The 24,195-nt window shown below is 46.2% G+C and overlaps 1 protein-coding gene across 4 annotated transcripts in view; it reads left to right on the top strand.

Moving 5' to 3' along the window:
• Nucleotides 1–4,953: 4,953 nt before the first annotated feature.
• Nucleotides 4,954–24,195, top strand: part of ANK1 (ankyrin 1) — a 114,450-nt gene continuing 95,208 nt past the window's right edge. For 2 of the 4 annotated variants that reach the window (XM_089538656.1, XM_089538657.1), the window contains exon 1: nucleotides 4,955–5,402. In XM_089538656.1, coding sequence (XP_089394782.1) covers nucleotides 5,277–5,402 — 126 coding nt within the window. In that variant the 5' untranslated portion in view covers nucleotides 4,955–5,276. Of the gene's footprint in view, nucleotides 5,403–24,195 lie in introns of all 4 variants that reach the window. The other 2 variants (XM_089538655.1, XM_089538658.1) reach the window with 2 other exon arrangements.

The raw sequence follows: 24,195 nt of genomic DNA on the forward strand, positions 1-24,195 counted from the left end.
GATTTTTTTATCCATGGATTCAAGCATCCACAGCTTGAAAACATTCCCAAAAAGTATCAATTCCAAAAAGCAAACCTTGATTTTGCCATTTGGTATAAGGGACACCATTTTGCTATGCCATTGTATTTAATGGGACTTGAATATTTTGTTATCCACGGGGGGATCTTGGAATCAAACCCCAGCGGATGACAAGGTGTCCGTTTGTCTTCAGAGGTGCTCCTGGACGTAACTCTTTGGACTCGGTCGCTGATATCCCTCTGCTATGGATAAAGCTTTGCTGAATTTGGAGGTCTCAAGCGAGGAGCACAAACACAGCCATAGTGGAGGTGGAGGGAAGAGGGTAGGTAATCCTTTTAAGTCTGGATGGTCAGGGCACTTTGTGATGGTGGGTGAAGATGCCATCCCTTTAGCTGCGCCATTTAAAAACTACACTCTAAAATGTTTTACTAACTTGGGAGTTCAAAATGGCTGGACCCTTCGCCGTTCTGGACCCTTCATCATCTTTTAAAAGTGTTTCAGCAAACAAGCAGATAAAGACGCATGCGCTTGTATGAAAGCTTAGCCAAGACATCCTGCGATGCTCCTGGTTACTGTGAGTTAACATGAGTCTCCCCAACACTTTCTACAGCTCTTCAAGACAACCCTATCTTATATTTTCCTCTCTGTGCCACCATCTGTCCTAAATGTTCTGGATTTCATTTACAAGTTAAGAGAATGAGTTAGCAGCTAGACTCCAACTCCCAAAATTCCATAGCCTTGAGCCAGGTCAGTTAAAGCAGTGCCAAACCGGGTTATTTCTCCAGTGCGGATGCAGCCTAAATGTGGGAAAGGGATGCTGCCTTGTCCTTTTTCCCAGGCTTCAAACTTTCTTGGCCTGGTCCTAACAGTGACTGCTCAGTAGAGCTTCCAACCACCAGCACAGTGGACCTGCTCTTGCCAGATGCTGGAATCAACAGGATATTCATCCATAAACAAGTGAGGAACCCAGAAGAGCATAGTGCACTGCAAAACTACACTATAAGCACTAGGTGGAGGCAGTGTTTCAACAACGGCAAAATTTCTGAGCCAGCGTGGCGTTATGGTTTGAATGTTGAAGTCCGACTCTGGAGACCAGGGTTCGAATTCCTGTTCAACCGTGGAAAGCCACTGGATGACTTTGGGCAAGCCACACTCTCTCAGCCTCAAAGGGTGGCAAGGGCAAACCCTCTCTGAGGAAACTGGCCAAGAAAACACCATGATAGGGTCACCATAAGTTGGAAACGAAGGCACACAACAACAACCTACCTTAAAAGGTGATGATTTCTAATGTGTTGTGTCCTTCACACATACAAGCTATCACTTGAATGGGCAGCGATTGATGGACCTGTATGTGCAAACCTCCTCCCCATAACAAGGATCACATAACCTTCTTGAGATGACTAAAGGCTGTTCCTTACATACGAAATAGGGCAAAATACCTGTTCATTTCTTTTTTAATCTGCCCCTTTGCAAGCGCAGCGAGATCAGTCTCAGCTCATCAATAAAATCTAAGCTCAGCCCTGATGCATTAATCAACTAGTAATTAACTGGATGAGAGAAAGGCGGAAAAGAGCAAATTGAGGCCCATCCTGAAAAACCTGCCAAAACATGAAAGTCTCACCCATCTTAGCAAATGCCAGCGAGGGAAACAACTCTTGGCATTTTGGGCTGGAGAGCTGGTTCTCCAACCCTGCTGCTCAGTTTGTCAGCTCCAAAACTTGGAGAAGTTGGTCTTTTATACTTCAACTCCTTCAGCCAGCATGGTCAGTACAAAAAAGGTTATCTCCCATCTGGAGTCAGTATACAGGCTTCCTTTGGAGAATAACCTCTTGCCTTTTGCTTCATTCTCCACATCTGGAGCGTGTGTCCAGAGGAGGGCAACCAAAATGGTGAAAGGTCTGGAGACCACCAAGTCCTACGAGGAGTGGCTTAGAGACCTGGATATTAGCCTGGAGAAGAGAAGGTTAGGTGGCATGATAGCCATGTGTAAATATTTGAAAGGATTTAGACAACTGCTCATATATTCCTGGTATTTTGGAATGATGCAAATGGTAGCCCAGCATATCTGGAGAGCACCAGCTGCAGGAGACTGAACTATAGGGTCAGGCTGGGGCTGATCTCAGTGACGTGAAGCTTACTAAATTCTTGTCTCCAGCAGGATTTGAGGAGTTAAAAGAAGCCGTGGTCCAAAGGAAGGGACTTTGCTTAAGCTGTGAGTTGTGAACTTGAAACCAGCGCACCAAACCGGCTAAAAAAGCCAATGGATTCTACGCTGCGTCGGTAGAAATATAGTGTCTAGATCAAGGGAAGTAATAGTCCACTCTATGCTCATTCTGCCAGTACTTTGTGTGTCGAGACCCTACCTACGTCGTAACAACTCTACAACCATAAAAGAATACATTTAAACTGAGAAGGTCACACAATGTAGTACTGTATGTCGTTAAAAACAAGGAAATTACATGCACCGGTTCCAATTTTTGATGCGCTTTGGCTGACCCACGTGCGAAAGAAAGCCGTTTGGGGTATAATGCTCGTATTCAGGTTGGCAAGGAAAACAGCTCAGTCTGGGGTTGAAAGGGGATCAGTGATCCTTTAATGGTTCAGATATTGTTGCTTTTTAAACTTATACCGTCATCTGTCAACAAATATTCTCTAGGTTCATGAGGTCAGACGGATCAAACAGTTGTTAAACAAGTTGTTTAAATACTCTAATTTAAAGTAACAGTGAAAAGTGGTAGACAGGCGATGAGGATGATAGGTCCCCAATCCTGAGGGAGCCCTTTTCAGTCCAGTCCAGTCCAGAGAGTGGAGAGGCACCCATGATGATGATGATGATGATGATGATGGGTCCGCAATCCTGAGGGAGCCCTTTTCAGTCCAGTCCAGTCCAGTCCAGAGACTGGAGAGGTACCCATGATGATGATGATGATGATGATGACAAGTCACTAATCCTGAGGGAGTCCTTTGCTCAAATCCAGTCCAGAGAGTGAAAGGGCATCATCATCATCACCCCCAACAGCCTCCCTAGGAAGGAAGCCTTGGTGCATCCGTGGAGAAGGCCTTCTCCTCTGTTCCCAAACCATGGATACTGGATGAAGGTGGTAGAATGTCTTGCCATTTGGCTCAAGCAGTTTCGCTCCAAGGTTTTGGACAAGAGAAGCGTCTTTCCTACCACTTTCTTTCTAGTTGAATCCTTGCCCTGGAGATGGCTGGGAATGAGCATAGGGCCTTCTGCATGCAAAAAGCAGATGCTCCTTCATTGGCCTACAGACAGAAGGCTGCCTTTGTAAAACAAACCTTGAAATTGACTCTCTTTAAAACAAACCACGGCACTCTGAAGCTAAATGGTGGAAGGTTTAGTCTCACTTCCGTGTTTGGGAATTCAAGAGTTTGGAAGAGTTCATAGCTTCAGGGTTTGGCACGATGGGGGGCATGTCTCAATATGTAGTTTGTGTTTTTCCTCTTGGGTTTCAGGGTGCAGTTACCCTCAAGAACAAGCTCATGACAGTTTTCTCTTGGAGGAAGTTTGACTTTCTGCAAAAATCACCTGTTTTAGCCATTTTTTATTTTAAAAAATCATTATTAATCTTCTACTACTGCTCTTTCTCATCTCATTTTTCTGTATTGGCTGACATTAAAAATATTTGACCTCCCGATCAGCTCTGAGTTGGGTTTCTTGCTCTGGAAGAAAGGGCTCCTGACTTTTGAGGCCTCTCCCAAACTTCCAGAAAGAGCATGCCATGCGCAGCAACTTTGCCAGCTGCACCACCCAGAATTTCTTCCAAAGCCCTGGAGACAAGTATACTGGAGCCGAGATATTCGTGACAAAGAATCATTACAATTTTTACACACACACACACACACACACACACACACACACACACACCAAGCTGATTTATGCTTTGCCCCAGGCAGAGCTTTTCTTCCAAACAGGGGAGGTTGTGCAAGAGAAGCCATGCACAGGGAGCGCATCGACTGGGCACACGAGCAAAGTGAATTTTTTGGAGAGGTGTAAGCACACAGTTCGAGTCCCAGCTTGGCCATGCACCCCACTGGGTGCCCTTGGGCAAGTCACACACTCTCAACCTCAGGGGAAGGCAATGGACAAATCTGGCTTCCTCTGAATGAATCTTAGGTGAGAAAACCCTGGGATAGGTTTGCCTTAGGGTTGCCGTAAGTCAGAAATGACTTGAAGGCTCAGACCATGGATGATGGTGGTGATAGGTCCCCAGTCCTGAGGGAGCCCTTTCTTCCAGTCTAGTCCAGAGAGTGGAAGGGCACTAATAATAATAATGATAATAATAGATCTCCAATCCTGAGGGAGCCCTGTCTTCTGGTCCAGAGATGATGATGATGATGATGATGATGATGATGATGGGTCCCCAATCCTTAGGAAGCCCTTTTCTTCACAGATGATGATGATGATGACAGGGATAGGTCCCCTGTCCAGTCCAGTCGAAAGAGTGGAGGAGCACCTATGATGATGATGATGATGATACTGGGTCTCCAAGGATGAAGGAGGGCTGTCCTCCAGTCCATCATTCCAGAGAGTGAAGGCTCCTCAGGACCTTCCTTCTGCTGCTGCTGCTTCTGGCTAGGGCTGCTGTTCGGGGAGTGTCCGCGGGGGGCGCCCTGGAGCCGGAGCCGCGCAGCAGAGCCCTCCGAGGAGCTGCTGCTGCCGCAGGAGCCCCGCCGCCTCGCCTCCTTCCCTTCCCTTTGCTTCCCTTGCAGCTGCGGAGGAGGAGGAGGAGGAGGAGGCAGGCTCCCCAGCAGCGGCAGCTATGAGCCCTAGTGGCCCCTGGCCCCAGCCCTAAGGAGGCCCAAACCTCCTGCTGCTGCTTCCCTCTTTGGAGAGCCATGGGGCCCCGCATCCTCTGGGGCTGAGAGGGAGCCCTTCGGGGGCTTTGGGTTGAGCCCTTCCCCTCTGGAGACCAGGACGAGAAGCAGAAGCAGCAGCAGCAGCCCGACTGAGGAGCCTCTAGACCTTCCCTTGGCATCTCCTTCTCCTCCATCCCCTATTCCTCCCTCTCCTCCCCTTTCTTCCCTTCCATCTCCTCCTCCTTTTCCTCCATCACCTTCTTCCCCTTCTCCTTTCCTTCCTCTTTTCTCTTCCTCCCCTCCTCCTCCTCCTCTCTTTTTCTTCCTTCTTCCCTTCTCCACCTCCTTCTCCACCTCCTTCTCCTCCTTCTCCTTCCCCATCTCCTCCTTCCTTCCCTTCCTCTTCCTCTTCCTCTTCCTCTTCCTCCTTGGGGGCGATCATGGCTCAGGCGGCCAAGCAGCTGAAGAAGATCAAGGACATCGAGGCGCAGGCCTTGCAGGAGCAGAAGGAGAAGGAAGAGTCCAACCGCAAGAGAAGGAACCGCTCCCGGGACCGCAAGAAAAAGGTGCGCAGATCAGGGAAGGCAGGCAAGCAAGCAAGGAAAGAAGGAAGGAGGGAGAGAGAGAGAGATGGAGGGAAGGCAAGGCCTGGACCAGGGGTCCCTCCTGGGCTGGGTCTTGGGTTCCTCCTCCTTTGCGCTTGGCTTGGCATGGTCGGGATCCAGAGGGAGGTGCAAAGGGGGCAGAGGAGGCTTCAGGTGCTTTGGAGATGGTCCTTCTGGGGAGAGAAGCCTCCAAGGGCTCTGGAGATGGTGGTCTTTCTTTGGAGAGGAGTCCCCAAGGGTTCTGGAGATGGACTTCTTGGGGAGGGACCGCTCCAGCTGCCCTGGAAGATGGTGGTTTTCCTGGGGAGAGACCCCTCCAAGCGCTTGGGATATGGTCTTCATGAGGAGAGACCTCTCCAAGGGCTCTGGAGATGATGGTCTTTCTGGGGAGAGGTGTCTCCAGTTGTTGAGGAGATGGTCCTTCTGGGGAGAGAAGCCTCCAAGAGCTCTGGAGATGAGGGTCTCTCTGGGGAGATGGTCATCCTTGGAATAGACCTCTTCAAGTGCTGGGAAGATGGGCTTCCTAAGTGAAGCTTCCAAATACTCTGGCAAGGGTGGTCCTTCTGGAGAGAGACGTCTCCAGGTGCTCTGGGGATGGTCGTTCCTTGTGTTTGGAAACTGGCCCCAAATGACTTGTTTTCAATAATAAAGAAAGACCTCTCTCCCCAACCTTCTCCCCCTCTGACTTCCATTGCCTGCTCTTCAGAAAGAACATCTTCTGAACTCTTGGAGATTTCTCTTTCCCACCCCATCTTCTGTTGGGGGCTCCTCAGCATTTGTCACCAAGGCCACCTTCCCTGGGAGACTCCTGTGCCTTAGGAGCCTCTGAAGATGGGGCGCTGGATGCTGGCGCTTGAGGTCACTTCAGGTAGGACACCAGCCGAGAGACTGTGGGTGTCTTTGGACACTCCTTGGGTCACTTGCGGTCCCTACATTAGGACTGGTTTGGGTCCAATGGCTGGAAGTAACCCAGGTTTGGAAACCAGGAGCCTCTTCCCAGTGAAAGAAGGCCCTGTGCTGCTGTAGCCGCTCTCCCTGTATCTTTCCTTTTGGGGCTCTGCATCCTTCTGTTGGAATCCAGTCAGAGGATGGGAGCTTGGAGGAGGACACCTGCTGAAAACACTTCAAGACATGGCCCTTGGACACAGGAGAAGCCTTGGGGCAGTTGTCCAGAGAGTCCAATAATCCTAGCTTTTCCTTCCTTCCCTTGCTATCAGTCCTCCTTCAGCTCCCAAACACACTGTAGAAATAATCCAGTTTGAAACCACTTTAATGACTCTGGCTCAATGCTCGGCCATTCTGGGAACTGTAGTTTTGTGAGACATTGAGCCTTTTCTGTTGGGGAGCACTAGTGCTACAATAAACTACAATTTCAAGGATTCCTTAGCACTGAGGCAGGGCAGTTAAAGCAGTCTCAAACTATTTCTCCAGTGTGTTTTGGACCTCAGTTGATTCTGGCCAAGAGCTTTGAGAACAGACTTTTTGAATTGGCTGGGAGGACTATAACTCGCCATAACCCTCCCTCCAGCCAGGGATATATAGCCATGGGCTGTGCATGACCCCCAGATGCAGCTTGGCCAAACTCTTCCCCCAGATGTGTCAGGTTGCAGCCTCCAATTGCTCCCAGCTGTTTGTTAGTCCTTTTCTAGAGGAGGGGAAATGGCTGGAGATGAGAGACCCAGCATGGCGTAGTGGTTGGGTTTTGGACTAGGACTCTGGAGACCAGGGTTCGATTCGTGGCTCAGCCATGAAACCCAATGGGAGACCTTGGGCAAGTCACACTCTCTCAGCCTCAGGGGAGGGCAATGGCAAACCTCCTCTGAAGAAATCCTGCCAAGAAAACCCCAGGATAGGTTTGCCTTTGGGTCACCATAAGTCGGGAACGGATTGAAGGCACACAACTCCAACAACCAAAGACAGCTTTCTACAAGAGACAGCTTTTGCTGGCATTCTGCTTTGTGTGCTAGGCTCTTATTTCAGAGGAAAGTAGGGGAGAATTGCCTCTTGGATATCTTTTGCCTATGAGAAAGCCCCTATGATATCCATGGGGTGCTAAAAGTCAACCAGGATTTGGGGGTACACACAAGATCCAAGGCATGGGCCATGCATGGGCCCATCTGTTGTTGTGTGCCTTCAAGGTGTTCCCAACTTATGGCAACCCTAAGGCAACCCTGTCCTGGTTTTTCTTGGCAAGGTGTGCCATGGCCTTTGACTGGGATGTTTTCCTTTCCATGGAAGGAGAGCTCAGTCCCCAGCATCTCTAGTTTGGAAAACAAAGGCACCATGTATTGTTCCCTCCTTAGTATCTTCAAAGACTTGACTTGTAACCCTTTTGTGACCTTTATCAGGTGTAAGGCATCTTGATCAGACTTTCATTCCTTGCAGCTGTGTGTGGAGCTGGAGCTATACATTGTTGTGTGTGTTTGAGAGAGAGAAATGATGTGCAGAAAATGAAAAAGAGTTGTTCTTGTTAATTTCCACAAGGCTACCCCATGGAATATGCCCCATATCCATGCGCGCATGAGGTTGTGTGACTTGTTGCATGACCCCCCAGTTGTTGTTTTTGCTCGGCCCTTGCAATGTGTAAGCATTTGTGTTAGGCAGAACTCTTCTTTCAGGATGGAAGATAGGAGGGGAATGCCTGATTTTTGGAGAAAGGATTTTGAAGTCTCTTGGCTGTACATTGTTAGTCTTAATTCTTGCATTGACAAATATCAACTTACTTTTCTCTCTTCCTTTGATGATCCAGACAGAGGAAGAGTTCAGTGCTTTTGTGGAAGTTTGCATGTGGCACTTTATAGACTATTGTAAAGGGATTATTTGAAACCACTGATTTTTTGGTGAATGGACCAACCTGGTTTTGCCCTTTCGGAGGAAGCTGTTTGAGATGGAAATATGCCAGAGATACTTTAAAGATCCTTGGTGAGGCAGGGGTTTGGTTGTAGTCTATGAAAATGACACCTGTGTTGAAGCTGCATCGCATGCACTGAGTTGCATGGTCACCTGCGATGAGTCAGAAGCGCAACTTGGTGAATAAGCATTTCCCAAAGCATTCCCACGGAATTTAGCTGCTTCTCTCCATTTGCCACAAATGGCTTACAGAGGTGTGTGTAGTCGGGCATGCAAATAAATGGATTAAATTCTAGCATCCTTTGAGTAGCTACACAATTTAATCTTTGTTTGGAACATAACATCCACGATAGGAGTGAGGTCCAAAACACGCTGCAGATATAATCCAGTTTGAGACTGCTTTAACTGCCTTGGCTCATTGCTAGGGAATCCTGGGAATTGTAGTTTATTGTGGCCCCAGAGCTCTCTCTGACAGAGGTGGCTCAATGTGTCACAGAACTATAGTTTCCAGACTCCATTAAGCCAGGGCAGTGAAAGTGGTCTCAAACTGGATTATTTCTGCAGTGGGTTTTGGACCTCAGTCTCTGGATTCCAGAGCAGCATTCTGCAACCCGACATCCTCCAGATGTGCTGGACTATACCGCCCATCATCCTAAATAGCATGCTGTCATGGATGATGGGAATTATAGTCCAGCATGTTTGGAAGATGCCAACTAGAGGAAGGTTGCTCCGGAGGGACTGTGTTCGGTCATGATTTATTCTGATTTATGCTTGACATTTGATCTCTGCAGCCTCAAGTGGCACTTTGGGAGAAAGGATCATAGAATTGGAAGGGACTGCTATAGTCTTTGCCATCCAGGAATAACACAGTGGTCCATCAGAGAGCGAACTTCCATCACCAAATAGAGGCTGTTCAGACACAAGCAAATGGCCCTATATTGTGAAAGATCAAATATATATAGAAGGTGATTCAAAAAGAAGGGTGCAAAAGTCAAAGCTGTCCTTATTCGGTTTTGCACCGCTCTTTTTAAACAACCCGGCATTGTATGCCTCAACCTCTCTAGACGCCAAAATCCATTTTCCTCATTCCTCTGCCGCAGTGTTTTATGAAACCATCTCTTGTAATCAAACGCAGAGTAACATGTTAAAATTGGATCGATGAATGGTGGCAAACTGAAGGTACCCTGGAATCTACCTTAGAATCTCATTGTGGTTTGCAGGAGATCAGCAAGCTTCCCGACTTCCGGTGGTTTTAAAAAAACAACAGCATCAAAATGTTAGGGTTTTTCTTTCCATGGTCCTAAATTAGGCTGCTGGAATAAAGAGGCTTGTGTGCGCATGGGGCAGAGCACTGGAGGATATGTGCACGAACGCTGCATTTCAAGTGCTGGAAATGCGTTCCTCAGCCCAACATAGACTAACCTTATTTTTTGCAATTCTCTGCTCAGTCTTGTGCTGCTTTTTGCACTTGGATCCATTTGGTGGGTTTGGAGGTTCTAGTGGAGTACCACAGAATTGATCCTGAAAACCTAAAGCCTACTCTCCTGAATGGCAAAGGGTCCATCTCCGGCGCAACTGAGGGTCTTTCCGAATTCCTGGACCTGGGTCAAAAACACATTGCAGAAATAATCCAGTTTGAGGCCGCTTTAACTCTCCTGGCTCAGTGCTTGGGAATCCTGGGAATCATAGTTTATTGTGGCACCAGGGCTCTCCGACAGAGAAGGCTAGATATCTCACAAAACTACAGTTCCCAGAATTGCTCAGCATTGAGCCAGGACAGTTCAAGCGGTCTCAAACTGGATTATTTCAGCAGTGTATTTGCACTGTGTACACACACACACACACACACACACACACACACACACACACACCTGTGCAAAAAGATGCTTCAGATAGTATACAGAGGCCTAGTTAATATGTTCAGAAGGCTAATTTTGGAGAGGAAGGCAATATACAGTGGCTATGGTTTTATTCATTTCCTAGCTTGTTTTCTGCGCTGGAACACCTGAGTCAGCTTTGGTTAGGTTTCAATACATACGTAATGTAGGAGTGTGGATCTAAATTTATATCTCGTTGCCGTTTTTGGTATTCAGGGCTGAGGTAACCTTCTGGTTTCATTATGCTGGCATAAACCTGAAGTTCTGTTAGATGTTTAATACCAAATATAATATGAATATATACTGCAAAAGGTGTATGGATCCAGGTTTCCATACATGCCTTTGTAGCACAAACATACCTGGGCAAGTCTTGCCATTTACTCAAGTAGCCCTAATGTTCTCTCTTCATTATCTTGCTGTTCTTCCTATGAAGGGTGTGTGTTTACATTGCACAGTTATAACAGTTTGATGCCACTTTATTTGCCTTGGCTCTGTCATAGTTGTTATTAAGGTCTGTTTAGAATATGCAAATCTCACAGTCCTATCCTGAGACTTGTAGTTTGGTGACCATTTGTAGCACTGTCCAGTTATACATGGCTACATGCATGTTACTATTATTCATTTGCCTGGGCTTTAAAACATCGTTGGTAAATGTGTAGCAGGCCAGGAACTTTAATAAAAGTGGCAGCTTATGGGAGCTGCAAACTGGGCATCCCATGTCTTGGATCAGTCATAGCTGACCAACTTATTTCATGGGTCTCTTTCCCCTTTCTTCATATGTGAGAAAGGAGATGTTGCTCCTTTGGCTGATGACATATATGTAAAATCAATATATTTGAGGTTGCTGTTTTCTTTTTACTGCAGTTGTACAACTGGGACTTGTGTTTTTTGGGAACAGTCATGAAAACAGCTGGCTTTTCTTTTTGCGTTGCATAAGCAGCCAATTGCCTTCTTGGTGAGGAGTGAGCAAATAATGGATGTGTATGAAAATCCCCAGCTCTTAATCCCCCCAAATGCTCAATTGTTGAATTAATGTTGCTCCAATTCATGTCCGGTCAGTTTCTGATAGGGATGTGCATCAGTCAGTGATGTGGAAAAGGAACAATGTAGTGAGTTTGGTCTCTGTCGCCACCAGACAGATGGGTTTTGGAGTCCTTTTTAACATCAAGGCATAAGAGGGTTCATTTGTCTTAGCAATCTTGATGGATACTTTTTGCATTGGCTTTGCAGCTGGAGGCTGGGGACAGACTTCTTCTTGTTGTTGTGTGCATTCAAGTCATTCCCAATTTATGGCGACCCTAAGAGGATCCTATCATAGGGTTTTCTTTGCATGTTTCTTCAAGAGGGGTTGGCCATTTGCCATCCTCTGAGGCTGAGAGAGTGTGACTTGCCAAAGGTCACCTAATGGGTTTAATGGCTGAGCAGGGATTTGAACCCTAGTCTACAGAGCTGTAGTCCTGTGCTCAAACCAGACATTCAAACAACACCACACTGGCTAGAACAGACTTGAGAGAGGGCCAAAACACGCTGCAGAAATAATCCAGTGCTAGGGAATCCTGGGAATTGTAGTTTATTGTGGCACCATAGCTCTGTGACAGAAGTGGCTCAATGTTTCACAAAACTACAGCTCCCAGACTCCCCTAGCATTGAGCCAGGGCAGTTAAAGTGAACTGGATAAGGATGAGAGAGGAGTATCTTTGCTTCTGTCTGTAGGCTCCAAGGGCAGGCAGTCTGCTTTTTTCAGGGGGATCAGTGCTGATTTAAAGGCGTCCGGTATTATATTACAGAGGCATCACAAATCTCCAGGGTTCTTGCCTCCTCAAGGAGATGGGATCTTGTGCTGGAATTTGCTGAAATTTGCTGCTCTTTGGCTGAGGATGCAGACAGCTGAGCAAAATTAGGTTTGTATGTAGAAACAAGCCAGCATGGTATAGTGGATTGAGTGCAGGATTAGGATTTTGGAGATCAGGGTTTGATTCCCCGCTCGGCCATGGAAGCCAACTGGGTGACTTCGGCCAAGTCACACACTCTCAGCTCCAAAAAGACCACGTAATAGGTGATGAAATGACTTGAAAACACACAACCATAAAGAGGCCAAAGATTTTTTCAGAGAATGGGCTGCAACCCAGCTGAAGGCAGCATGCGAGGTTCCCACTCCTATTTGTAGGAATTAAATCCATGCTATGGGTTTTTGCAAGTCTCAGTAGCTATCTCAATGGGTTCCACTTACAGTTCCTGGCACTGTTGATAAAGCATTGTGATCTGGGAACTTTATTCAAATGATGAGCAGCTGGAGATGTCCAGTGATGGTAAAATGAGATGACATGCCCACCTTGTTGGAGGGCATCCTGAAGGTGAGGCGGACCTTGGAGACCCATTGCTTTCCTGGAATAGAATGCATTCTTCCAAGCAGATTTGAACCCAGAAGTATTTCTGGACAAGGTTATTTTAGGTAGATTCCCAGGAAAGTGGAATAAGCCAAGATCAGTCTTTGGCAGTGGGTTCTCCTTGGCAAAGAGATATGGTCAGTTGCAATGAACTGCATTCTGATCTTTCTCCACTATCTCCTTTTCAAAGAGTTGGTTTGGTCCCTTTGGTTAGTACCCAAATCTGAATGCTGCCAAGGTCCCATGCCCAAGGGATGGAGAGATGCCAGGCACCTGGAGTGGCAGGAAGAACTGGGAGACAGATGAGAGTTTAAGACGGCCAGACCTAAACCCACCATCCTATTTTCCGCTATGGGTAACAAATACCCATGGAAACATCACAGGCAAGACATGAAGGCAAACTGCACCCTCTTTCTCATGTTTTCTAGCAACTGGTAAGCAGAGAGGCATGCCACTTCTGATACAGGAGGTCATATACAGCCATCACGATTCTGTGCGAGTGTGTCTTATCTCTTTCCAAAAGGACCATTGCTCAGTGATAAAAGTCTGTGTGCTGAGCTTGATAATAGTACTCCCCCAGTGTGGCTCCTCCAGAATAAAACATGCCCAGCCCTGGACTAAGACTTTCATGCAAAGAGGAGCCTAGTGCTTGTCTTTCTAGCTTTGTCTCCATCTCTTGTCTGTCTATGCTATGTGTGTGTATACATACAAGTGTTCTATACAAATACCAAGATGGATCACAATGCACTAAGATGAAAGGGGAGATGGGTGCAAGCCTGAGCAGAGCTTGGAAAAGTTACTTTTTTTGGTTACCACAGCTCCCAGAAACCCCTGACTTTCTGGGAACAACATTTGCAAGCTTTGCTTTGTTTGGATGTTGTATGCAGAAGGTCCTGTGTTCTGTTCCCAGTGTCTCCAGTGTAAAACCAAGCTAGCTATTGGATAGCTGTTGCTGGGAAGAAACTCCTTCTGCCAGGCAGTGCTCCATAGGCTACAGTGGAGAAAGTCAACAGAAGTAGCTTAAGTTCAATGGGAATTTGGCAGCCCTTCTCAACCTGGCATCCTGCAGAGGTGCTGGACTACAACTCCAGTTGGCAGCAATGGCCAGTTAACCAACAGGCTGGAGATGTTGGGAGTTGTAGTCCACTGTATGCAGAGGGCTGTAGCATTTGACACACTATGGCTATTGCATTGTCTACTAGTGCTACTTTATGAGCACAAGTTTCCAAGTATTTCTCATGCCTCCTCCTTTCATATACTTTCAGAGGCACTGCCCATAGTCCATTGAGTTGAGTGCGGTGCTACATTTTTCTTTTCTCTAGCCTCCCTCCAGACCGTCCACCTTGACAGCAGCTGGGGCATACACCTGGCTGCTGTGGTCATCTGGGCTGGGAGCTCATCGTCCATGCGTTTATAGGCAGGCATCTGGTGTGCAAGGCGATCTGAGAGTTTTGAGAGAAAGGTAGCAAAAGCCATTAAGACGGCAGACAGCAGTTCCCAAGAGTCAGGGAAAATGCGGGAGAAACAGAATTTCCGGACGAATCAGCAACATTTTCATGCTCCCTGGCCAGCGCCTCCATTTGTATTTTGCAGCTGAGTAATTTGCATGACGAGTTTGCTCTGCCCATGCGCTGCCATTAAAAAGCAAGGTTGTCTTTTCTTTTTTTGGTCAAGCTTTGAAGTTAAGTTGGCGTGATATTTGTACTCTTTGTTTAAAGAAGTGTAGCCAAAGAAAAAAAACCCAAAACAGACAGTCTGTGCCCATGCAATTCTTGCCCTCTTGATGCATGCCTCTGGGTACGCATTGTGTGCATGGGATGAGTAGGTCCATGCCCTGCCCCAGACTTTGCCACACCACCTTCTTCACCACTGCATGGAAGGGGTGTATATATACAATAAAGCACCTAAAAAAAATTGGCATCCTATTTATTTATTCAATTTGTACCCTTCCTTTCTCCCAGTATGGGACTCAAGGCACAGGTTAAAGCAAAGCAAACATTAAATGTGGTGTCGGAGAAGAGTGCTGAAGATACCATGGATGACCAAAGAGACCAACAAGTGAGTCTTGGAACATATCAAGCCCAAACTCCTTCTAGAAGCCAAGATGACTCAACTGAGACTGTTGTAGTTTGGGCATATCACAAGGAGACATGACTCCCTAGACAAGGCAATGATGCTTGGCAAGGTAGAAGGCAGGAGGAAAAGAGGACTCCATAGTGTCAGCACTGACTGACAGTTGTTCTCTGGGTTTCTTGTGTGTGTTGTGTGTGGAGTCTTTCCCAGCCCTGTGACCTGAACCCAGGACTCAGTCGAAACATGTTTTTGTGCCACCAAGTCACAACTCTTCCCTGTTTCCCCTGATACTGATGTTAAAAGGTACAGATTAATACCATTTAGACATGAGAGACTGTGCATCTGTTTTTATTGGCTGGAAATGAGCTCACTAAAAAAAGAAAAGAAGAAAAAGGAACTGGAAAGTGGTTGGCTAAATGCTTAATTTGGCATTCAAACAGATGCAGGAAAACCCATTCTTAAGCAATGCTGCTATTTATACATGGCGCTCTTAATTTGCTGAGTGTTTTAGAGTCACAGGGTTCTCTCTCTTCTCTTCCTTGCCGTTTCGGACTCTGACATGTAAGCTCACAAAGGTACACTTCCCAGGGTCATGTCTGCACAGAAAATGATGGCAGATGACTTAGGGAAGTCTAAAGGCCCATGGGCAGGATGCCACAGGCCAACCAAAGGTATCTCACCCATGGTTCAGACCCATTTCTGCTCTTGGACTGGCACAGCAATGGGCAGGTGTTCATGCTGCCGCTGCGGCATACCCTGTTACCTGCCATTACCATTTCTTGGGAAGGCACCCATATGGCCCAAAGTCACAGGCCACAACTGGGACCTTCCAAGGGATTGTGATGCTGGCAGCAGGTAAGGGAGTGCACAGCCATGAAGTCTTCTGGAGTTTCTAAGGAACCCTACTGCAAACAGCTGATTAAAAAAAGACTGGCACAATGGCATTTTGAGCTGGGGCTGGTCTGGAACTACTGGGTTGCAAATGTAGTGCAACCACCTTTTCCTTCCCCTTGAAGCTTAGAGGAGCTGGGCTTTCATGGACTGAATTGTCTATCCCTTTCTCCACTGATAAACAACAGCAGCAGGAGTCTCTTCTGGGGCTTGACCAGTGATGGGAAGATCGATGATGGAGAGAAAGGGCAAGTATATAGCCCTCTGAGCCCTGTCCTAAATGGGACTTACGTGCATCTAAGTTGTACTTGTTGCTGTATGCCTTCAAGTCAATTCTGACTTATGGTGACCCTAAATTGAACCTATGATGGGTTTTTCAGCGGCTGAGAAGGTGTGACTCACCCATGGTCACCCAGCGAGTTTCCATGGCTGAGGCGGGAATCAACATGCGCATAAATCCCCAACAGGGATACAAGTTTGAGTGTGCTGGGGGAGTATACAGATGCATGCTAAGCAGCAAGGATGGGCCTGTTAGATTATTTCATTTGCCTAGGTTTGCATATCTGATAGGACATACTTTTGTGGCCAGAGAGAACTGGTCTGAACACAGGATCAATGTGCAAATGGCCAAAGTTGTGGTGGCACTGAGAATCATAGAAGCCAACTTGGTTGTATTTTGGTTCACAGATGATGCTCAGATGGAGCCATTGATGTATTTACTGGCGTGTCATTAATAGTCATCCAATATTTGTGTGTTGGATGCCAAAGATGCAACATCAGCAAAACACAGAACTTTTATTTTTAAATCACAGATTAAGTTTATAATAGCCAGAGGAGGCCCTTATTTTGCATCTGCTCCTAAAAATACAATGGCTTCCATTTCTTGACACTTTTGCTGATGCCAAAAGATGTGATCTGAATGCAGATATTAAAGCCTCCACTTTCACCCTAATCCTGAATGGATGTCATGGAAATAAATTCAGCTGGAATCAGTATGATTTACTTTCAAGTAAGGCTGCAGGGTTGAACTGGAAGGTTAATCGCAAAAACCTTGGTTGATTTATCTGCAAGGGTCATTTTTAACCGACGGAGCTGGAAGGTTGTGACACACGCTCAGAGGCTACTTTGATTCTGGTGTGTCATCGTAATAAAATAAAAATGGAATAAGAGAGAAAATATTGTTTTAAGTGGCTTTCCCTTCAAAGCATGAATACAACGACGGCTACAAGCTCAGAGTTTATTGTACCACTTACTGCAGACATGTTGCTGCAAAAGCCTTTCTCCAGCCATCCTTCACCGTTCTCCAAATGCTTATGGCTGCTAAAAAAGTTCATGCTGGACAGATGAGGAGGTGGCTAGGCAGACTTTAAAAGACTATAAAAAGGACATTCACAATGCATTTCTTTTTAAAAAGGGGGGAGGATCAGTATAACTTGCAAAGATGGCCATGGTCAGAATCAGAATTTGGAAAAGCTACTTTTTTGGACTGCAACTTTCACAATCCCCCCGACAACATGGAAGCTGTAATACAGAAAAAGAGGCAGCTTTCCCAAGCGTTAGGCCAGACTGTTAGGCATTTGTCATGATGGATTTATCTGACACATTGCAGGAGAAGCAACGTTTGAGAGATCTGTCCATGGTCCTGAGCTTGCAGAAAAGGGGGGTTATAGTTTGACAACAAGTCTACTCTTTCTCAAGAACATATATCCAAGCATACACACACACAGACACACACACACACACACACACAGGATATTATCTTGGCTTTCCATATATAATATTTTTTATACATACATGCATATACCAAAATACACTGGAGCCAGCAACTATACCGCAACTCACACAATGCATTAAAAAAACATCTGAGTGCATGCATAAAATTTAACTTGAACCTATGGATAAATCAAATATTTTCCACCAATGAATCCATTAAAAAATCCTTAAATCAGTTGGCAGTCCCTGTTCTTATTCTGAGCAATTGCATTAAGTCCAGAGACAACTTCTTTGCTTGGGCTGAAACTTAACACTCTGGAGCTCCATGGGAAGGCAGCCAAGGATCCCTTAGAGACTGTGAACGGTGATGTAGCAGAGTAGGGCTTTGTGGGATTATATCCCAAAGACTGTTTAATTAGGCATTCCTTGTCACCAACACTTGGGATCCTCTGCTTCCTTCAGTGCAAAATCCAGAGTATCTGGAGGAAGAATGGAGTATTTCAGGAATGATGCATTCTTATGAGCAGACGCTGTTGTAAGCTAAAGGATTTGGGGACTGCTTAAAATCTTGGGGTTCATCACTGTAGAAATAATGCCGCTTGAAGCCACTTTAACAGCCATTATTATTGCTATTATTCTATTTATTGATATCCCTCCTTCCTCCTGGCATAGGGACACAAAGCGGCTATGCCATGCCATGATGGCTCTATACTACAGAATCCCAGGATTTGTAGTTTTGTGTAGCCCAGCACTCTTTGGCAGTGAAGACTGAAGATTGTAAAGTTACAAATCCCAGGATACCATAGGATGGAGCATTGTTGTTGTTGTTGTTGTTGTAGTTGTATACCTCCAAGTCATTTTTGACATATGTTGACCCTAAGACAACCCTGTCTTAGAGTTTCCTTGGCAAGTTTCTTCTACAGCATTTAAAAGTGGTGTCAAACTGCATTATTTCTACAGTGTAGATGCGACCTGAGTACAAAAGTACAAAAGTAGTTTGCACTGAATTAATTCAGTGGAGGGGTGAGGAAAGGGCAGAGGGCTGGAGTCTTGCCATTCCCAGTAGTAGTAGTAGTAGTAGTAGTAGAGTGCCTTCAAGTCATTTCCAACTCATGGCGACCCTATCCTGGGGTTTTCTCGGCAAGGTTTGTTCAGCAGAGGTTTGCCATTGCCTTCCTCTGAGGCTGAGAGAGTGTGACTTGCCCAAAATCTCCCAGTGGGTTTCTATGGCTGAGTGGGGAACCAAACCCTGGTTTCTAGAGTCATAGTCCAGTCCTCAAACCACTATGCCATGCTGGCTCTCCCAGTCCAAAACACACTGCAGAAATAATCCAGTTTGAGACCACTTGAACTGCCCTGGTTCAATGCTAGGGAATTCTGAGAAGTGTAGTTTTGTGCGACATTGAGCCTTCTCTGCCGGAGAGCTCACATGCTATAGCAAACTACAATTCCCAGGATTCTCTAGCACTGAGCTGGGGCAGTTGAGGCCATCTCAAACTGTGTGTTTTGGAGCCCAGTTAGCTCAGGCAAAAGCAAACTGCTGCAGCCTTTCCTAGTGTTTTCTTCCTCAATATGCAGCAGTATCAGCAGGACAATAAATCCTATGGATTTCATCCCTTTTGGACAATGCAGAGACCACTTTGGGTCCTCCATGCAGGCCTCCCCAACCCTGCTCCTGCCTTCAGGGCTGTGCAAGGCTTGACGGAAGCGAAATGTCTTGAAACTGACTCATTCACCTTCTTCTCTCAGGCTCTCTGGCAGCCGGAGCCCATCGCTACCTGAATAATTTAACAGCCCTGCAGAGCAGCAATGCAGCCCAACCCGTCCCATCCGGCATCCCTGCAAAAAGCCTTAATAAATGTCACCTCTGTCTCCTCCATCCCAAACCGTTCCTTATAACAGAGGGACTCTCAGATGGAGCAAGAGGTGTGTGTTTTCTAGACTGCGGCTGCATTGTCTTATTTATCGGCAGCGGTGCCTGCAATCATAATGTTCAGGGTGCCATGCGTATGCAGGAAGAGGGCCTGTTGATGGTTTATATATATGTGGGGCTTCCATGCCCGGAATTTGCATGTATTTCATGCTGGCACATGCTGTATTCCCTGCATGGAAGCTCTGCAGGAAGTATCAAGAGAAACTGTAGGCAGATGATCACATAGCCGTCCCTTTCTCTTCCAGAGAAGGCACATCTTCCATTGACATCTATGGTGGTTGGAATGCGGATGCATTGGAGAATTCTTTTAAAAGGAGGAAAAATAATTGCTTCTTTCTTTATCATGTCTCCATAAAACTGAATGGCAGTGGCACAGAGCTTGGGGTCCAAAACACGTTGCAGAAATAATCCAGTGAGACCACTTTAACTGCCATGGGAATCCTGGGAACTGTAGTTTATTGTGGCACCAGAGCTCTCTGACAGAGAAAGCTTAATGTCTTATCCGCCTTGAATCCCATTTTGGAGAAAGGCAGGTTATGAATCCTGGAAGTAAGTAAATACATTGCAAAACAACAGTTCCCAGAATTGCCTAGCATTGAACCAGATTAGTTAAAGCACTCTGAAGATGGATGAATTCTGCAGTGTGTTTTGGACCTGGGGAAACTATTTATTTGCACTGTAGTTCCCAGAATCCCCTAGCTGGCCTGTTTGACGTCCCTTTGCTTCTGGTGCTGGAGTGAAATGTCACCCCAGAAGGATGATAGGATCTATGACTTCTCCATAGTTTTGAAAGGGTTTTGCATTAAGATGTTCATGAGTGTGCAAGCATGCACAGACTTTTGGGAGGGTGCTGTTTTTGGTAGCCAAGCCAAGAGGTCTGGTTGCCAGTCTTTTCCTTGCCCTTCTTATGCTATTTTGGCCAGGGAACACTCCATGGGTGACTGCCAATCCCAAATGCTTTCCCATGTTTCATCCTAGTAGCATGTCTGCAATACTGTCTGTCCTACCTTAAAGGGGCGTTGGAAGAAAGATTACTGGCAAAATGAATGTGGAGCCCACAGTAGAAACTATCTGAGTATTTAATATGTCACATTGATGCCACTCAGTTCCTATTGAGGCTTCTCCGCCTCCCTCACCAGCAAATTTATTTAGATTTAATCAGTTAATGGATCGACTTCAAACAAATCTCCGACTTGAGGATGGCTTGCGTCTTGAGGGCTTCTTCTGCAAAGTCCAGGGAGACCCAGAGAAGGGCTAAGCTTGAGTCATCTTCGTGGAGTGCTAAAATTAGACGCTGCTTTTGAATTCTGCTAATATGCTTTAATTGCCAAAGTATGTCACCCATCTTTGGGAAAGCTGTGTGCTCTGCTTGTGGTTCAGGGCTTGGAAAAGTTGTTTTGGACTGCCATTCCCAGAATCCCCCACCCTTTGGCTGAAATGGTGGTTGAGTCTGTTAAACCAGGAGTGCTTCTTGGACTATGGCTTTTTTTTTGCTTTGATACAGCAGCACAGCATCAAAACAGTCGTCCCAAACTTTGGTTTCCCACTTGTTTTGGACTTCAACTCCCAGAAGCCATGTTCAGCTTGGCCAGCAGTCAGGAATGCTGGGAACTGAAGTCCAAAACATCTGGAGGACCAAAGTCTGGGAAACACTGTGATCATCTTTGACTGACAGAAGCTCATTCAAGTTTTTGGTTTGATGCCTAAGATGCTTTGGGGAGCTGAGGAATGAACCTATCATTTTCTGCATGCTGCATAGACGCTTTTGCATGTTACGCAGTGGCTTGGCAGTTCTGGGAGTTGTAGAGGAGCCAAACCTTACAGTGTTGAAACCCCCCAAATTTTGGGGGTTAGCAGGAACTATGATATCCTCTGCCCCACCTCCCCAGACTCTTTTTTTCTTTTGGAGTTTAATGGAAATCCCCACAAACAGTAAATGTATTATGAAGGATCTTGGTTAGCATCCAAAATATTTTGGTCTTGGGTGAGCAAGGGCCACTAGTTATACAAAAGACCTGTTCCTGGCGGACAATGGACGCTGCTTGAAAATGCCTTTTAATATCTAGATCAACCCAGCCTCCTGTATTTTTTGACTCCTTTGGGGTATGTTTCTATAGAGACTAAGGAATATTCTAGGCTGAGCCCTGCAGACAGCTTTTCAACAGGTGCGATCTAGTTGAGATTATTTGAATGGCGAGTTGTTTTCTTCCCTATCTGAGGAAGTGGATTGATGCCTACAACAGCTTGCGCTAAAATATAAAAGTTTAAAAGGTGCTGCTAGATTTCTCTCCCCCTTTTTATGTTGCATAAATAGGTTATAGATCCTCCGACTCTAATATCCTGTTTTGGTGGCTTGCAAGAAGTTTTTAAAAATGGGGGAAAAAATGATGAGTGGCCAAAATGCTGTAGCAAGAGCCATAAATATCCACGGGGAGAGTAAAAATAAAGAACGGGGCCGTTTCAGATGCATGCGTGTGTTAAACCAGGGAAATTGGGAACACTGCAGCCTTGGGCTTTTATTAAGGAGCTGGAAAACAGTATAGGGATGGAGCCAAAGAAGAGAATAAATATGTGGGGTAGATAAGGCAAGAGAGGAAGATAGTGCAAGCTGGAGTAAGAAAGCGCTTTAAAGGCACTGCAAGTGAGCTTTTGTAGATTTGTGCAGGCTGCGTGTGTGAGTATTTGTATGTCAGTTGTGTTGTGCGTACTTGGGCTTGCATCCAGGTAATGGCATGGGCTCCCGTTCAAGGAGCTGAGCACTGCAGTGAAAAGTGGCGCAAGTGGAGGCTGGGCACGCATTTGGTGCAGCAGGAGCAACAACGAAATTTCTCTCGTAGTATCACTCCATGTGTTGGCAGGCAGGGAGGCATTGTGACCTGGGCCTGCCTCCTCCTTATCTGCTACAACAGCTGCAAGGTAAAACCATAGCCGTGCCTCCAGATGTACAGGAGGAAGGCAAAGTGAGCTGCATGGTTGGCATCTGTTTGCCCAGATCTCTTCTTTGTTCCAGCAAGCAGATTCCTTTGCTCCCCCCCCCCCCCAAACCAGCCAGGATGGGAAGCAATGAGTGAGAGCTAGGATAAACACAAGAGAAAGGAGCCACTACACTACAGGGTTGGTATAAGGACACAGGGAGGTGAATTAAGGACTGGGCTTTCTTTCCTGCTTTTGCATTTTCCTCCAAGGCTGGGCTATAGGCCACCCAGCCTTCCCTCTTGCGATGCACTCTCCACGACTGCAGTCTTCACCAGACAAGACTCTGGGAGGCCAGTGCTGTGAATGAAGTGCTGCAATGCCTTTTTGTGTGTGTCTGTGAGTCTGCGTGCGCATGCTTCCCAGGACGTGCCGTGAAAATGGCTCTGGGCAGCAAAGACATGCCTTGCCTGTTGAGGGCTTTCAACTCCACCTTCATCATCTTGGGCTCTGAGAGTTGAAGCCAGCATGAAAGAGACCACAGACTCAAGGCAGTGGCTGTGTTGGCTAAGGGATCCTGGGAGTTGTAGTCCTCCAAATTAACTTCTCTAGGCTGTGAGGCTGATTTATTCCTGGGCAACAGAGAGTCTTAGGATCATTAGTTTTTTGTGTTTTTGGGGGGCTATGTGACCATGTTCTAGAAGAGTTAATTCCTGATGATTTGCCAGCATCTTTGTTTTGCAGATGAAAACCAGAACACTTGTGGTTAAGCAACATCATCAGACTGTGGTCAAGATGGCAAAAGGTATTAATGGGGAAGCACATTAATTGGTGAGATTGCAGCAGTTTGATTTTGCCTAAGTTTACTAGGAAAACTGGCAAGATTCCACCACCAACTTTTTCCTCCTCCATCCGGAGTTAAATGAGTGCAAACTACTTTTGTGCTTTGAACTTAGTTTGCAGCAATTGAAGTAGCCCAGGATGAAGGAGGAAAGTGGGAGGAGGAAGGAGAAACTGGGACCTTATAAAGGCAGCTGAAAAAATGGGATGACAGAGGATTAATTGGGGCTGTTTCCTGCCAGATCAGGACAACTGGAGGATATGGAATGATTTACTAGATAAGGCTTTGCTCTGATCCAGCTTGGCTCTTTTCATGTTCCTCCAATAGTCATGTCTATTTGCAAATCAATGGGTATCTGAGGCTCCAGTGTGCCAAAAAGGAACTAAACCCAGCGGCATTGACTCAAGTCTTTGTTGTTTTCAGGGGGAATTAACGAATTTAGCTGGACTGGGGCCAGTGTTTCTCTGGGATGGAGATAGTGGAAGAACACATGGCTTTCCAGGTGTTGTCAGATTGCCACTCCTATCATCCACAACCATTGGCTGTGCTGGCTGGGGCTGATATACCATAAAACATCATCATAGCAACAACTAAATCAGGTGTCCTTTCTTGATACCCAGGCTTTACATAGTAGAGTTGACCTACATGCATAGTTTGGAGGAAATTGTATATACCATCCATACATTAAGAAAATGTGCAGGGAAATAATGTACAGATTTTTGTGCCGACATTAAAAAAAGCACGCTGCAAAAATTGGGATGAAACCAAAAGTTTGGGAAAACGATAAATTGGGAGACAACAAAATGAATAGGTTTGTGCATTCTGAACTCTGTCCCGTGACAGCTGCAAAGGCGCTCTGAAGGATGTTTTCGGTGACTTTCCTTTTTGCTGATATTGGACAACCCTGAAGGGCGTCATGCAGGCTCAAAATGTTCCCAAATCCCCCAGTGGTTGCTGGGGACAGCCAGCCTAGTTTGGACCTAGCCTGGAGAATATGGCTGGGGGAAATGTAGATCTGAATGCTAATACTGACTGATGTTCTGTTTGGTTGCAATGGCCACAGTTGCAGTTTTGGAGCTTAGGAAGAGTCTGTCTGCTTCCAACGTTCCTCCGTCAAATCTTGCTTGCTAAGACCAGAGCTTGGAGAAGTTATTTTTTGGACTACAACTCCCAGGATCCCTCAGTCAGTGTAGGACCCTGGAAGCTGCAGCTTTAAAACAACAATAATTTCTCCAAGCTCTGTAGCTGATAGCTTCCATGTCAGCTGGGCATGTTT

The sequence above is a fragment of the Sceloporus occidentalis genome, unplaced genomic scaffold (genome assembly GCF_023333645.1).
Source record: "Sceloporus occidentalis isolate IW3139 unplaced genomic scaffold, rSceOcc1.0.p SCAF_9, whole genome shotgun sequence".
Lineage (NCBI taxonomy): Eukaryota > Metazoa > Chordata > Lepidosauria > Squamata > Phrynosomatidae > Sceloporus > Sceloporus occidentalis.